Genomic DNA, 16,284 nt, shown 5'->3' on the forward strand with positions numbered 1-16,284 from the left:
TGTGACTTTCTTACATAATGAGGTACACTCAGCTCCTTTTAATTCCCTCCCCCCTCCCCCACCCTCCCCCCCAAATCTGTGATTTAGGTTGATAACATCTAGAATAAAAGGACTGGAGATTTCAGGGCCACAGCTGTCACAGAAGGGAAATCAACAAACATGCAGCTATTCATACACACTGCTCTCTCAGCTCCATCATCATCCTACTTTTGCAAGAGGCAAAAGTGATAATTCTACACTTTCTGTAGCTATTTGATTATCCTCTTAAGTGGTTAAATTCCCATGTAACTAAGATACTGTCGTGGATATTCTACCCCTTTGTACCTGTAGCCCAAAGACAGCTTGGCCTGTGTTGCCCAGGTAGGACGAAGGCCCATAATCCTGATTTCTCTGTCACTTCTGCAGGGTTATGGAAATAAATCAGGACAGGTAAAGTTGCTGGGGAGAGAATGCCATGGAGGCCCATTATGTTACAGAATCAAGCTGATGTTCACAGAAAGCAGAAGAGGAAATGGATAACTGAAAGCGGAGGAGCCTGGACTCAATGAGAGAAGAAATCGTGTTGTTCTCCTAATTTTATTTACCTTGAAAAGGAAGAGCTTTGATTTGGCAGTTTTGTACCTTGGAACTTTGCTTTTATTTTTGTTTGGCAATCTAATCTCCCGCTATCAAAGGAGAGCTTCCCCCATGACAAGTCACATTTTCTAACATATTTGATGAACCTTGAGTCTTCAGACCAGTAAACAAATTTCCACAAACAAACCACCTGAAAAAGTATACATAAACTGGCAATATTGCTAGAGAATAAGAAATATGTAACCCGTTTTCCTATACATTTTATTACAAGAAAAGTATACATTAGCAATAGAAGTGCCAGAACCACCATTTCCTATACATTCACAGGTATATTTTCAGCACAGGATTGGGCATTAGGCATCTCAATTCTCATCACTGTAAACAACTACCACTGACTTCAGTGGGAATATAGGATCAAGGCTCTAATTTGCGATTTTCCCCCCTTTCCTTTGAGATGCACACACATGCCAGTTTCCCACCTGGAAACAGAACAGGGAAACCTATAAAACAGTCACACACAAAATAGTACACATCAATCAACTGTCCTGCCCACACAGGGCTTAGACCAGGGGAAAAAAAGCATGTAAAATGTAAGTAATGTGTAATCAGATTTTCAGATCAGTCTTATAATTTCATTAGAAAGTAACAGAAGCTCCCTAGAACTTGAAGTGCACAGCAATGTCAATAAAATGCTTATGGTGCTTTACAAATCATGTGGCTTTACAGAGTCCCTCCCCCAACCCCAAAATCCTAACTATATTTTTCAAGCTTCTACCAAAATTTAAGCATTGATCTAAAAATGTATTTAGTCTGGTTCACCCCCCCCCCCCCCGATTTGAGTATAATATTTTTTAAAAAATTGTTTCTTTTCAACTATAGCAAAACCAAGAAATAGGCAGCAGCTTTACAGCCAGTATCTCAATTGCGGCAGCTTTCAGCATTATTAAAAGCAAATTAAGCCTGCTGGTAAGCCTATGTGCAACTCTGTTTGACTAATTGCCCCAAGGACTCCAGCACTGCAACACTAGCTACAGTATTTCTGAATCTATTTCACAGCTGCACATATTGTTATGATGTTCTTGTAGAGTTAAGCCAAATCTTGGATGTTAATCACTACATTTTAAATAAAATAATTATTAATACGTGAATAATAATTATATATAGGTAGGCCTTCCTCTTCCTTAGGGTTGCTGTACAACAGAATAAAAACAAATACAACATAAATTAAACAAAAACCCTCTTAAAATTAGACCAAATGAGAAAATCCAGTTTTAAAAAGGCAAGATTATTACTTTTTAAAAGTGGAAAGGAAAGGAATGGAAAATTAGCACTGGAAGGATAAATTCTCCTCCTCCACACTTTTTGTTGTTGTTGCGGATCTGAAGTTGAGTTAATGAGCAGTTTGTTTACAAGGTTCATCTATCAATCTGACCAGCTGATTGTTGATCACTCCATCCTTGGTCAACGTCTATTACTATAGGGGTTTATACATGTAATTAGAAATCTCTCCCTTCTCAAATAATCCAGCTGCTAAAATAGCAACTGTATGTTAATTCTGACTGAATCTATATGCCGTTTGCTTGTAGAAAAGCGCCTGTATTAAAGCTTCTGAGAGCAATGTTTACAAGCTCGGTACAATTCTAGTTTAATTGTTAATCGGCATGTACAATCTAGTTCTCACCCTAGGCATTGCAAGAAAACATAGCAGAACAATTTGACTCTGCTGAAATAATGTCCCTTCTTAGTAGGAATTGCCATATTTTAGATGGTCCATCTAATTCAATATGTTGTTGCAGTCAAGTAGCCTGTAGCAGATGATTCAGTGGAAAGTGCAACCCCCTCTTCCCTTCCTCAACTCACCCCGCAAATGAACAAACATAGGAAAACCTATTCATAAGGAAAGTTTCTTCCTAACCCAGGTTGACGTATGCCCTGAAGTATGAGGGTTTATAGCTCTTAATTTTGATATAATATGGAGATTTTTAGCCCATATAAATGTCAAATCCCTCCGAGCTTTCAGCCTCAGAACTGGCTTCCCCAGTTGAGGAAAATGATCAACTGATGGATGGAAAGGACAGAGTTGGATTGGAGGGACCAACTCCCTTAGGCCTTTTCTATAATCCGAAATAGCAACCTGTCAGGTAAAAGACAGCACAGAAATTACCAGCTGTGCCAGAGCAGAGAAAAGCTGGGATCAGAGAGGTAAATTCCTATCTACACTGTGATACGGAGGACATCATCAGGTGGTATTTTGATCAACATAGAAGAGTCAGTTTCAACACAAGGGTGCTATGAAGGTGATACACCTGGTTATTTTGATTTGATCCCATCCCCCATGGGCAATCTAACACAAACAAAATTTACCTTGAGGTCATACATGAGGCTGTTCAGGAGGGATTAGATAACTATGCAGGCTACACTCATCTTTTGCCTCTGTCTCTGCCAGTCAGTGACACCTTAGACGTTATGGTGATAGGCATCACAGACAACCCTAAGATGGCTAGATAGCTTCTGTACAGAGTGTAAAGGCTCTGATGGAGTCTTTAGGATTAATATAGGTGGATATGTAGTTGTTGTGGTGTTTGTTTTTTATTGTTAATTTTGCCCATTAATAAATCTCTTTTCTTTTCCAGTAAGGTTTTTCGTGTTATTCTTTCAATACGGCTGGTAGCAAGGTCACAGCACTCAATGTATTTCTCTTCTACAATATTATATTCATGTTGGCTGGCTTTTAAGGTTTTTTATATTTTAATGAAGTTATTAAAATGAAAGTTCTGACTTGCATAATTCATGAGCATTCACTATCTCTTCAAAAATTCTGACTCTAAACTATTCTTTCTTGTCAACGACGTTTTTTTTTTATAAGACACCCAAGAAAGGCTTTTTAAATGTGAAGGTGGTGTTGAAAACAGATTTTTAATTACAGGAAACTGTAGCTTTATTTCTGTTGTAATATAATTTGGTCCCTTGGGATAGTTTTATGTTTATGATATTGGCTTTGCAGACAAAAAATGCTGAAAATCTGATTTATTTTCTATTTATAATCCATTAATACTGAGATTAGTGGAGACACATAATGCACTGGATTATGGGCCAGCTTCTCTTTTATGCCAAGATATGCTTGATTTTGCAGAAAGTGGCACTGGACCACCAAGGAGCCAATTACAATTCTCTTCTCTTCCCAATTCTTCTTAAATCCTGACTCTGGCATAGATTAGAGCAGCCTAGGGGCTGTCATAATTTATGCAACCTGGCAATGGTTCCAAAGTTACTGTCCAATGCAGCGCACTCCAGCCATGCCACTCCTCATCCTTTATGCACAGGTGTCATAGGAGCTTGCCACACAGGCTTTATGCCTGCTGGGAAAATGCAGACAGTTTCTGCAGAGAGGTGGCTGTAAATCTGGGCTTACTTTGTGGGCTGTATGGAAGGCTGAGTTGCAACCCATTTTTGAAATCTTTTTAACTTGTCCAAATAATATAGATGCAATTTTGAACAGCTCCTAAAGGACTTAGGAGCCTATCTCCCATTGACATGCAAAGGGACTTAGGTGCCTAAATTACTTAGATGCTTTTGAAAATTTTACCTATAAAACCATGTAGAAAGGTCTTACTGAATGTTGGCAAACAGAGACAATCTTGTCATACCCAACATTTCTAGAAAACACTTTCCAGATATCAAAGTGCAGGAAAATATTTAAAATGTCATTTTAAAACATACGTAGTTGTTTGCTAGAAGCCTTCATTCAGCAACAACAATAATTTCCACTTGTTCTGTTGAGCTGATGAGCTAGGGCCAAGCAGTTCCAGTTTTCAAGCTAAGGCTTGCTTTAGTTGCTGCCTGATGTTGCAATTAAGTTGAAGGCCTAGAAGTTTATTGGTCAGATGGGTGATCTGAGCTTGTCACAAGGAGTCCAATGAATTTGATGATTAGTCTGTTGTCTTTTATTGTTTATTTCCTAAGTAATTTGAGCTTGTCTTTAAATGGCCTGTAATTTATGGAGAAGTACAAAATGCTGGAGTCAAGTTTTTTTGGGTTTTTTTGCAACTACAGTAGGAATTAAATCAGATACATATATTGACTCACAAGTTTAAAATTTCAGTGAAGTCATCACAGAAATACCATGCAATGTGGTTAGAAGAAGTTATTTCAACAAAATGTACCTCTTGCTGTTTTAGGCCCCATTCAGGAAAGCACTTAAGCCCGTCCCTATTTAGGGAAGCATTTAAATGCATGATTAACTTTAAGTGTGTCCTTAAATCCCACTGACAACAATGGTAAATTTAAATGCTGTCCTGAATAGGGGTGCCTTAGAACAACTACAATAATTTTACAAATTGCTAAATTAAGGTTTTTGAAGCTATTGGGCTACATTGTGGCCAGTTCTACATGGGGGAAGACTGAGGGTATGTCTACACTGAACCTCCCAGCCCAGCTAGATAGACTCATGCTAGGGCAACTCGAGCTAGTGTGCTAAAAATAGTAATGTTGTTGTTATGACTTGGGCTGGAGTTGCGGCTCTCAAGTCTAGGGGGTCAAGCCCAAGCCGTAATGTCCTCACTGCTATTTTTAGCACACTAGCTCAAGACCTGCTAGAGTGAGTCTGTGTATCCGGGCTGGGTGGCTCACTCCCAGCTACAGAGTAGACATACCCTGAGGGTACTAGTTCCTACTCCCTTAAAATGCTGCACAGTGATCTTCCTCCATGTGAAAAAGGCACTGCACACATTTACCAACACCAGCAACAAAACCCAAAAAGTGTGGGATAAAGCATGAAGGAAACCTACTGCCCTCTCTCTGATGCAACTGCAATGTGTGTGCTGCCCAGAAGCATGTCCATGTCAGAATTCCACAGGAACTGGGGTGCTGCTCCTACTTTGAACATGCAATACAGGTAACAAACTCTTCTGTGGGGCACAGAGTTCAGGTGTAACATAATGCTGTATCCCTTCCTACTCCCCCTTTTGCATGCCCTTCTCACAACAGGAAAGGATAACAAAAAATAAAATGGTTTTTAACTTGAAAAACAGCAGATTTTTCTCTATTTTTCACAAACTTTTAAGATTCTTTTCCCATGTGACACCTACATAATTTCCATCTCCTGCTAATGGCCTCCTCCGGGTGACAGTAAGTGCTGTGGAATGTGTGGGCAATATTCAGCTTGAGATCATGTTTGATTGTTCACATTTTCCCACCTCCACTGTGATGCACTACTTTCAGTTTTACAAAATGAAAAGCAATTTTTGCTTCTGGGGGAAAGAAATCACAAAACTATACTGGGAAAGGAGTTCATTTGTTGGGATCACATCCTGCTGCCCCGACTTACACTGAACAACGTCTTATTCCAAGAGTAGTTCTACTTGCAGAGTAAGGTGCTATTTAGTGTGAGGTGGGGGCAGAATCTGGGTCTCGGTTTTGAAAGTTGCTTCTGCATGATTTATGTGTGAGAGAGATTCCCTAGAAAAAACTACTCTCCCACTTTAAACCAACATTATCTCACCGTCAGGCTATGTCTACACTACAAAGATAAATCGACCTATGTTAGGCTGACTTACAGCCACCGCAATAATTACTGATATCCACACTACCCTCCCTCTTCTGCCGGAGGTGCACATTCAGTGCGTCCACTGACTGAAGAAGGGCATTGTGGGAGACTCAGAGCGAGGGCTCTCAGCTCCACGCAGCTCCCCACTGGGAGCCCAGCTGCCCCCCAGGGCTTCTCGCCTCCACGCTCTAGCCAGGAGCAGGGGGGAAGCTGCCTGGGGCTTCTCGCCTCTGGCAGGGAGATCTACGCCTGGAGTACAGCTGGCTGCCATGCTTCCAGTGGGGGGAGCAGGGAGCGAGAGGGCAGCAGGGCTCCCAGTAGGGAGTGGGGAGCCTGGGTGGCAGCCCAAGCTGGGACCCTGGGAGGCAGCCCAGCTTGGAGAGGAGACCAGGCAGCAGACAAGAATGACAGCTAACAGCTGTTGTAAGGAATGCAGCATCTACACTGTCACGGCGTTGCCCTTACTACACCGACATGAGTCCTACGCCTCTCGTTGAGGTGGTTTTATTAGGTCAGCATGACAGAGGAGTTACATGGGTGGGAGGAGCATTTTCAGGTGTACATCTCCGCTGCTTTGTCAACAAAAGCTGACTTTTGTGACAAAACCATGTAGTATAGACAAGGCCTGGGTTTTTATATTCGAGATATTGTATTAGCGGCTATTTGTGACGGTCAGGCAAACCAAACTCTTTTGGAGGGGCTCTCAATTCATGTGTTGCAAAATGAGGATGGTCAACTGTGTGGAGGACTGTAATTTGGTGCCATCTGTGATCAATCATCTTGATTATTTTTTATTTAAATTCTATTCTATTATTTTTAAACACCTACCCTAGAATAAGTTTTGTATTATGTTCTGAAAGGCTCCAAATAAACAGGCTCTAGCAGAAATTCATATTTCTATAGCTGACCTCAGATCAGTGACTTTTAGACCCCCCAACTTACAACTGCTGGGTCCTGTTGGGTTTGCTTGTTGCTGAGGAGTGGTGGTATCTTTAAGATGGCTTGGTCCTAGCAAAGGAACGCAGAATCTAATTCCCTTCTAGAAATAACCTCTTGCACTATTTGAGGCATTTCAGCACTTAGAGCAATACTAAACATGCTTATTTGAAAATCATTTTTAAGATAACATTTTCCATCTGAAGTACACAGAATGCTTTTAATTCATTAAGGTTTGTAAATCTCACAGAACAATTTTGTGGAATTATCATCCCTTTTCTACAGACAAGAGCGCCAAGGTACATAGAGGTTAGGGCCACATTGTGATCCCCTTACTCACATGAGAAGTCCTATTACTACTTACACAATTGAATTACTGTTTTCCAATATCAGTAAGTTTGTAGCATAGCCTGGAGTAGAATACAGATGTCCCGATTCTCTGCCCTGTAACTGAGACACAAGACTTACCCCATGATGTGAACCTGATCATAGGTTAGAATACAAAGTAGAATGCTAAAAAATGCTATTGAAAGGATCACAGTATAAGGCTCAAAGAAGATGCTCGTTAGCATCTATTTGCAATTAGTTCCATACGCAGCATTGATTCCTGCAGTACTACGTCTCCATTGTCCACGTTTCAAAACGGATTGTGAAAAATTAGAAACGATTCAGAAAGGAGATACAAGAATGATTTGAGGTTCTGGAAAACTATCTTAAAGTGAAAGATTTTAGAAGCTCAAACTATTGAGTTTACCAAACAGAAGGTCAAGAGGTGACTTGATCACAGTACATAAGTACCTACCAAGGGGAAGAGATTTCTGATAGTAGTTGGCAGTTTAATCTAGCAGACAAATACATAAAAAAATCTAATGGCTGGAAGAGGAAGCTAGACAAATTCAGAATGGCAAATGTTTCAATAAAAGAATTAATAGGGGAATTAACCATTAGAACCACACACCAGAAAATGGGGTGAATTCTCCACCACTTGAAGCTATAAATCAAGCCTGGATATCTTTCTAAAGGATATGCTCTAGCTCAACCAGAAGTTTTGCATTTCATCTAGGAATTGCTGGGGAAAATTCTATAAAATGTGTAATGCCGGAGGTCAGACTAGATGGTCATGTGATCCTTCCTGGCCTTAAAACCTATGAATCTTCATTATGAATGTTCCCTTGTCTGCTATCTTAAAAATACAAGTTTATCTGTCTTATCGTTATGGTCTGTTAATACATTACTGATAGAACATGATAGGTAGTGATTTCCTAGGGAATCTTTAATTACTATGCTAAACCTTAAGGGTACTTGCTGCCTTTTGGCTTGTTACAGAGCTCGATGTGATGAGAACCGTAGTGTTTCCATCTTCTATTTTCCTGTAAGTAGAAGTTAGTGTTTGTGACCCAGACTGGCAGTCCCTCTGTAAAGATAGGAGTAGTGGGTACCTGTGCCCCCAAAGGCACAGGAAGTAGCAGAAGGGAAGGGAGATCACCTTGTTTCCCTGAAGACAAAAAAAATGACACATAGTGGGAGAGGGTGGTGACCCAAAATTTGGTGGTGGGGAAAAAAAGGGACCTAGACAGATTTCCTCACTTTGTGACTTTCCCTCCTTATGTTTATCAAATGCAGTACGTACTTTGAGCAAGTTCCTGGGTTCTGTATGAATATTTGACACAACTCTATCTAGTCCTAACATAGATTTGTAGAAATAAGCAAACACACACCTATGAGATCATTTCGTCCATCGTCTCCGTGCCAACTGGAGATCATTCCCTGTGGTATGTTCTCCAGTCCTCTCTCCACCGTAATGACATCACTAAAGGTTTCTATTTCTAGACCATGACCTAGTTGCTATTAGAAACAATCCCATTCCCATTGCGTGTGTATAAACTGATGAGAAATTACAAATAGTCACTTCTAAACATGAGGTGAATAAAAAATATTTTTGTAAGATCTCTCCTTGTGCAAAATATCTTATTTAACAGCACATAATTTGATTTCTGCTAATGTGTAATTCATGCATTAGCTAGATTCTGTATTTTAGACACAGCCATGAATGGAGATCAGTGTGGAGCTCCACCACTCCCAAAGGATTTTGGGGATGGACTGTGATTCGCAATCTTGCTCCAAACTTCCCATGTGCAGGCTTCACCATTTCTTAGACTGGCATATGATCCTACCTACAGTGTGCCAGCCTTACTATGAGCTGGTGCCAAAAGGGAGATGGGGCCATGCTTTCCTAACCCCTTTGGGGCATTGTGCATCCAATGGGGCATGGAGGAAGCAACCCCTGTCCTTCCACAAGTACAGGGACTGCAATTGTGACCACCCCTGCACATAGGGACAAGAGAGAGGGTGTCCCTCCTACCCTTGTGCATGAGCCAGTCACAGTCAAGCCCTTGCAATGTAGAAGCAATCACCCCCAGCACCTCAATCACTAGCCAGTATAGTGACCTGTTGTAAGTACCTCTATTATAGTGTCTGAAACATTGCAGAGAAATGCAGCTCATTCTCAAGGTTTGGTGGAAGATTAGAAATACAATAGGAAGTATAATCAAATTTTTTCCTCTTGAATAATCCATATTTATCTCCAGGCAACAGGAAAGGAGGAAATTACAGCGAGGTTGCAGTGTCATCTGACTGTTTAATTGTTTAGATCTTGTCTAAGTCCTGAATGCAATGCATAATGCACTGTGTTGTTTTTAAGCTATGTATGGGCTCTCATGCACACAGCTATCCAATGAGTACCAGTGACTGCAAAATTCACTTTGGAATATAAGCAAGAGTCTTCACCTTCTCAAGGGAAGGGGAAAAGCAGTTCCTTTGCTTTACAGGTTAGCAGAGTATCTGCTACATGCAGACTTTCTTACACTTACCTGATAAGCCACCCACGTCCATCTTCTTCAGATTCTTTGCCTCTAGAATGACGACAGTCAGCTTGCCAGCAGTAGGCACATAGCGGAGGGAAAAGCAGATATCACCCAACTTCTCTTGCTATGAAAACAAACAAGGAAATGTGCTATTTTTAATCAGTTTAAGTACATTTAAGAAACCAAGCCAAACCATAGACTTCTGAAAGCCCACAAAGTAGGTTAATTGGATTGTATTTCAAACACTTGTTTTAAAATAAAATGTGTAATATTACAGCCTGAGAAATCAGCTTCAAGCTGTTCAGTTTAAAAAGTGGGAAACCTGAACCCAGCTTCAGCAACTCTGTTTTAAGCTCATTGGGCTCTATCCTGTGAGGTGCTGAATGCCCACGGGTTCAATGGGTTTCAATGCAAGTTGCACGAAGCCAGCACCCCACGAGGTCAGGCCTTTAGAGGTTCCACTTGTGCTATAACCCAAAGCAGCAGCAGCATAATTTTTGTTCCTCACATGTTTCAGCCTCAGTTGGTTGGTTAGCACTCGTCCAAATAACCATTACATTATTGTCAGTGAAATCATTATTCTTATCATCATTCTTATCATGCTTTGCCATGCAAACAGAAGCCATTATATGACAAGAAGTTTAGAAAACATGACCTATGAGGAAAAGGTGAGAATTTTGGCATGTTAAGTTTAGAGGACAGAAGGCTGACCGAGGTGCACGATAGCAGTCTTCAAATATGTCAGAAGCTGTTATAAAGAGACAGTCATCAATATTCTCCAGTCCCATCAACACAGGCTTCGGGGGGGTTAGGATAGAGTGGGTCTGGCCCTCCAAAATCTATAAACTCAGCACACATCTGCCCCCTGCCTCCACACCACATGCCCAGCTTGAGGAGAAGCCCTGATGTGCACCACATGACGCAGTCACAGGCTCCTTCTAGCGCCAAAAGCCAATGGAAGGCAGTGTGGAACTGGGCCCTGGCGAGCACTCTGGGACAGGATGGAACTGCTGCTGCCCAGACTGAACACAGAGCTAGTTGAGCTGGCTCTGCAAGCCCTGGCTCCAGACCTGCAGGACAGGAGGGAGCCACGGCTGTTGGGGTGAGTGTGGGGCTAGGTGGGCTTGTTCTCCAAGTCCCCGGGGTGAGTGCAGGCCCACTCTCCAACCTCACTTCCTTGTTTTCCCCATGCCGGGCCAGCACAGAGCTGGGCCCAGCCTTGGGGGACAGGAGCCACTACTACCAACATGACTTCTCCCTGATCTGTGTGTAACAGAATATATCAATCTCCATGACCCATACAGTCTTTGGCCTCATTCTGCTAAGAATGTCAGTTATTGGCTTGAAATGTCCCTTCATTTTTCATGGTGAGCTGCAGTGCTTTGGAAACATACTTGTAAATATTTGCATCAAGCATGGATATTTGTTCAGCAGGAAAGGAACTGAGACCATCGAATTGCTTCCCATAGGCCTCCATACCACAGTAATGGATGCTCTAAACATGCCATAGAAGGATTTGGCAGGCCACTGAATAGCCACCTGACTAGGCCCACTATGTCCTGGGTCACTCATGGCTCCACCCATGGAACTCTGCCCCTGCACTCTGATCCCCCATCTTTTAGGAGTGTTGGTGGTAGGGGTCCTCTCCCAGTGAGGCATGAACTGTTGCACTGGGGCTCCTTGTCCTCCCAGGGATGGTAGCAGGGCCTTCACTCCCCTAGGGAGCAGAAAGGGTCCCCTCTCTCCTGCAGGAAGTGGCAGTAGTAGGAGACCTCAGTACGTACACTGCAGGCCGGTGAATGCGGGGCAGGCTCACTTTCCAACCCCCCTGTCCTCTCTGGGTAGCTATTAAGTTTTCCTCAGCCAAACAATATTTTCACCCTCTGCCTATGCTCATCAAGGGTAGGACAAGAAGTAATCACCTTGGTTTGCAGCCAGGGAGATTTAGTTTGGTTATTAGGAAAAACTTGCTAGCTACAAGGGTAGCTAAGCACTGGAACACGTTACCTAGGGACGCTGTGGAATCCCCATCCATGGAGATTTTTAAGAACAGGTTAGACAAACGTGTCAGGGATGGTCTAGGTTTTCTTGGTCCTGCCTCAGTGCAGGGGACTGGACTAAATGACCTCTCAAGGTCCCTCCCCGCTCTACATTTCTCTGATTGCAAAAGGGTCTTGTCTCCTTCATATTGTACCAGATTGGATAAGATGGCAGCTTGGGGAAAGGTCACAGTGCTAACCTCTACACATCTTGAGTGCCTGGAGGCACTTCATTTTGCCTTGAGCATCACAACAGACCAGTGGGGAGCCTGCGACCACATCTGTTGCGTTTTGCTGTTAAATGTATTCTTTACAGTGATGGCGCTTCAAGGAAGGCTGAATTACTCTCACAATTATGGAAACTTTGTGTTAAAAATAAGGACAAATACTTCTGAACTTTAAGATACAAGAAAGATATAAATGAACAAAAACACTGGCCAGAAATGATCATGTGTGTGATTAGATCTGCTATCTCCTCTCATTCACAATGGTGCCTCTGGGGAGTTATCTGTGTTGCTTTAGCAAACAGAAGAATCAGGGTACACTAAACATTTCAATTAGGCATTTCAGACATCACTGCTTCTGTTTCAAACAATGGCACTCCTTTTGGCACATAATCTAATCCCACAGTTAATTTTGGAAGCAAAGAAAAGAACTATCTTTAAAGAAATCTTTCCATCCCACCAATGCATCTTTGCAGTACAATACAAGTCTATTTATTTGACAGATTTTTTGTTTTCTCCAAATTGGCCCATTTTGAAAGTGCAGCTGGTTCCCAAGTTGGAACATGGTGAGGATATGACAGCTGCCAGTTTTGAAGGAACTAATGGGACAAATCAGAGCCTCAGCTAAGAAAGAGGAGAAACATCACTGAATATTTTTTAAACAGATCCAAAGGGTGCCTGAAATATTACGGACATGTAAAAGAGAGTGTTCGTGTCCTAAGGAGCCTACAATGTAAACCTGCATGCACAGACTCTTACTCTGGCACAAAATCCCACCACAGTCAAGGACAGGGCCTAAATTAGACATAACATAGGAAGACATGACAGCAGATGGAAAGGATGATAATTAGGAAAGATAAGGGAGGCATAAAAAGTAACGATATTATTTGTGTCTATTACCTGTGTTTCACATCAGATCTATTTTTAATGATACACGGTTGTATTTTAATTGCATTACTTGGGCAGGTTTAATTTTTGCTTTCCTAAGTAGTGAATACTTCAGTACATGGAGAGGGAATGAATTCACAATGGCATTGTCATTATCTGACTTGGACAAATGTATTATTTTACCCTCTGTGTAACCCCACTATGACATCCAGAAAGGCTACCCTATGCTGTAATCATATTTTCCCACACTGGATGGGATTCTGTTAATTTTTGTTCAGTGACAAAGTTGCTGTCTAGCTCTGCAAGTTTGAGTACCACTTTTTAATAACCACAGACTGCCACAAGTCTGCAGGCAGAACTCCTCATAGGAAACAATGGAAAGTCCTGCATAAAAATCAGGTTATACCCCTTAGATAAATATTGCATACAAATAACTGTATTAAAAGAACATTTTTAAAGGTTGCAAAGTCAGGAAATGATTTCAGAGCAACTTTATTTCTGGCAACAGCAGTGAAACATCTTACCCGCTTAGCTGCTTTTGAAAAGGCAGCTAGGTACCTATCTTCATCTTTAGGCACTCAGGGTAAAAGTTCTGACAGAGCTTAAATGGCTTAGGAGCATAAGTTCCATTTTTCAAAAGTGACTTTGGCAGTATAATTTCTATTGACTTTCACTGGGATTTAGGCTCCTAAATAACGTAAGTGCTTTTGAAAATATCATCCATAGTGATTAATATATATTTTATATATTTACTTTGCAGTTCTTAAAAAGAAAAGGAGTACTTGTGGCACCTTAGAGACTAACCAATTTATTTGAGCATGAGCTTTCGTGAGCTACAGCTCACTTCATCACTTCACTGCATCCGATGAAGTGAGCTGTAGCTCACGAAAGCTCATGCTCAAATAAATTGGTTAGTCTCTAAGGTGCCACAAGTACTCCTTTTCTTTTTGCGAATACAGACTAACACGGCTGTTACTCTGAAACCTTTGCAGTTCTTGTTAAACTTCTCTATCAATACTTCGAATAGGACAGTACCTCCTCTACACCATCATTTCAGAGTCAGCACTCGATATAAACTAGATCCTGCTGTGCGATTTGAACCCATAGCCTTTCAGCGCGGAGACATACATGCTATCCACTCAGCACATACTAAAATGTTACCCCCAACGCTACATTAAGAACTAGATGGCTTGACTTCAGCAGGGCTCCATTCAGGAGCAGGGGCCTGCCCACATGGTTCTCAATGCAAAATGGCATCCCTCCGGGCTCTGACCTGGCTCCCATACTCTTTAATCTATACACCACAGATATACCAGTGATGGAGTCCAGGAAATTCACATATGCAGATGACATTGCCCTAGCTCTTCAGCATACAAGACTTCATACTATCAGCTGTACCCTAATCCGAGATATTTGCACAATGGCTGATTATTTCCAACCCTGGAAACTTAGGCCTAACCTGAAAAAAAACATGGTAACTGCTTTCCATCTGAACAATAAATTGACTAATACCAAACTTGATGTGCAGTTCTGCAGTGAGAGCGTCAACCATGAGGCTAATCCAAAATATCTTTGTGTTATACTGGACTGGAGTTTGATCTTGCGACAACACCTTGAGGACACCTGACCACGATAAGGAGCCTGCCTTAGCCCCGCTGCACCGCTGACTGGACTTTTAACAGCCCGGTAAGCGGTGCTGAGCAGAGCCGTCAGGGTCCCTTTTCAACTGGGCATTCTGGTCAAAAACTGGATGCCTGGCAACCTAAGTCAGCAGGCACAAACAATGGAGCACATCATATCTGAGTGTCCCCTTCGTTCTTTTGTCGAGGGGTCTGAAGGACGTTCACCAGCTCAGTGCTGCGGCAATGTGCTGGCTATCAAATTTAGATATAAATTTGTAGTTGGCACTACCTACCCAAGCCATACGAAAAAAGAAAAAAAAGAATAAGAATGCAGAATCAGGGCTTTAAATAGTGAGAATATCTCTGCATTATGCACCCAGTATTCCTTTAAATCAATTTTTAATTTTCAATTATTCTAAAATTAAGTACAGAACTCAAGAGAGAGCTCCCCTTATGACAAGGAATACCATTTTACCCCAGGTTAGGGGATTTTAATCCTTGATATTCATATAATTCAATAATGCTTTTAGTTTTTAAAAGTTACAGGCACTCATATGCCAACACATTAAATTAGCCTTTTCCAGATTTTTTCGTGGGGTGAACCACATCTTAAAAGACAGATTGTCATGTCTCAAAGACAGACTGTCATGAATTGCCTCTCTTCCCATTCACAATCACGTAAGATCTCTGTGGCAGCTACTACAATTGTTTACATGCAGGAGTAACTTTAGGAAAGCATTTATTTTTAACCTCTTTTCATGCAATTTAGCATCTAGGAAACAAGGAGAAGAAGGCAATACCAAGTGAACAGCTAGTTCACAAATCACCAACAACCATTACATGGACCCTAGTTGGGAAAACTGCACTAAAACATGGGCCCATCTAAATGAAAAACTTGAGAAAACAGCTTAGGCACCTCTTTAAAAGCTTGTACACTACCATGCAGTGCACAATTTTTTGTTCAAATCTGTGCTAGTGCATTTCATAAATGCTTCCTACAATCAAAGAAATTGCCTCTGGGGTAAATTATTGCATCTAATTTTTATTCCTAATATGCAGGGCCGGCTCCAGGCACCAGCTTTCCAAGCAGGTGCTTGGGGTGGCAATTGGAATGGGGCCACAGTCCGAGTCCCGCGGCGGCAATTCGGCAGCAGCTCTGTCGCTCTTGTGGTGGCGGCAATTCGGCGGCGACTGCTTGGGGCGGCAAAATTGGTAGAGCCACCCCGGCTAATATGAACCGTATTGCATCCAATTTTGTATATCTAATGTGTACTGTAATTTATCTGGTAACTTTTTGAAATATTCATCAGCCAAAATACTCTGAGTGGTGGCACTGCTGTGAAGCAATAAAAAGCCATCAGTAGAGGTGTGGTTTTTGTGAGATAATTGCCAACCCCTACAGGGCTACAGGGTACAGATGAGTGCCTCTGGTGGGGTGATTATCTCATGCAAGTGCTTTATTGTCATTTTGAATTTCTTTCAGCTTTATGTATAAATAATTTATTTCAATAAATTACTTTGATCACTGAATGGAAACTTCCAGTTATAGTGTCAGAAACATCCAACTGTGAGGTTCACAGACATTAACCT

The 16,284-nt window shown here is 41.6% G+C and overlaps 1 protein-coding gene across 9 annotated transcripts in view; it reads right to left on the bottom strand.

Moving 5' to 3' along the window:
- The window catches only part of SYT1 (synaptotagmin 1), a 512,267-nt gene that overhangs the window by 70,173 nt on the left and 425,810 nt on the right, over positions 1–16,284 (bottom strand). For all 9 annotated transcript variants that reach the window (XM_073327692.1, XM_073327691.1, XM_073327688.1 and 6 more), the window contains one exon: positions 9,928–10,045. In XM_073327692.1, the coding sequence (XP_073183793.1) occupies positions 9,928–10,045 (118 nt within the window). The remainder of the gene's footprint in view (positions 1–9,927; positions 10,046–16,284) is intronic.

This window comes from Lepidochelys kempii, chromosome 1 (genome assembly GCF_965140265.1).
Source record: "Lepidochelys kempii isolate rLepKem1 chromosome 1, rLepKem1.hap2, whole genome shotgun sequence".
Lineage (NCBI taxonomy): Eukaryota > Metazoa > Chordata > Testudines > Cheloniidae > Lepidochelys > Lepidochelys kempii.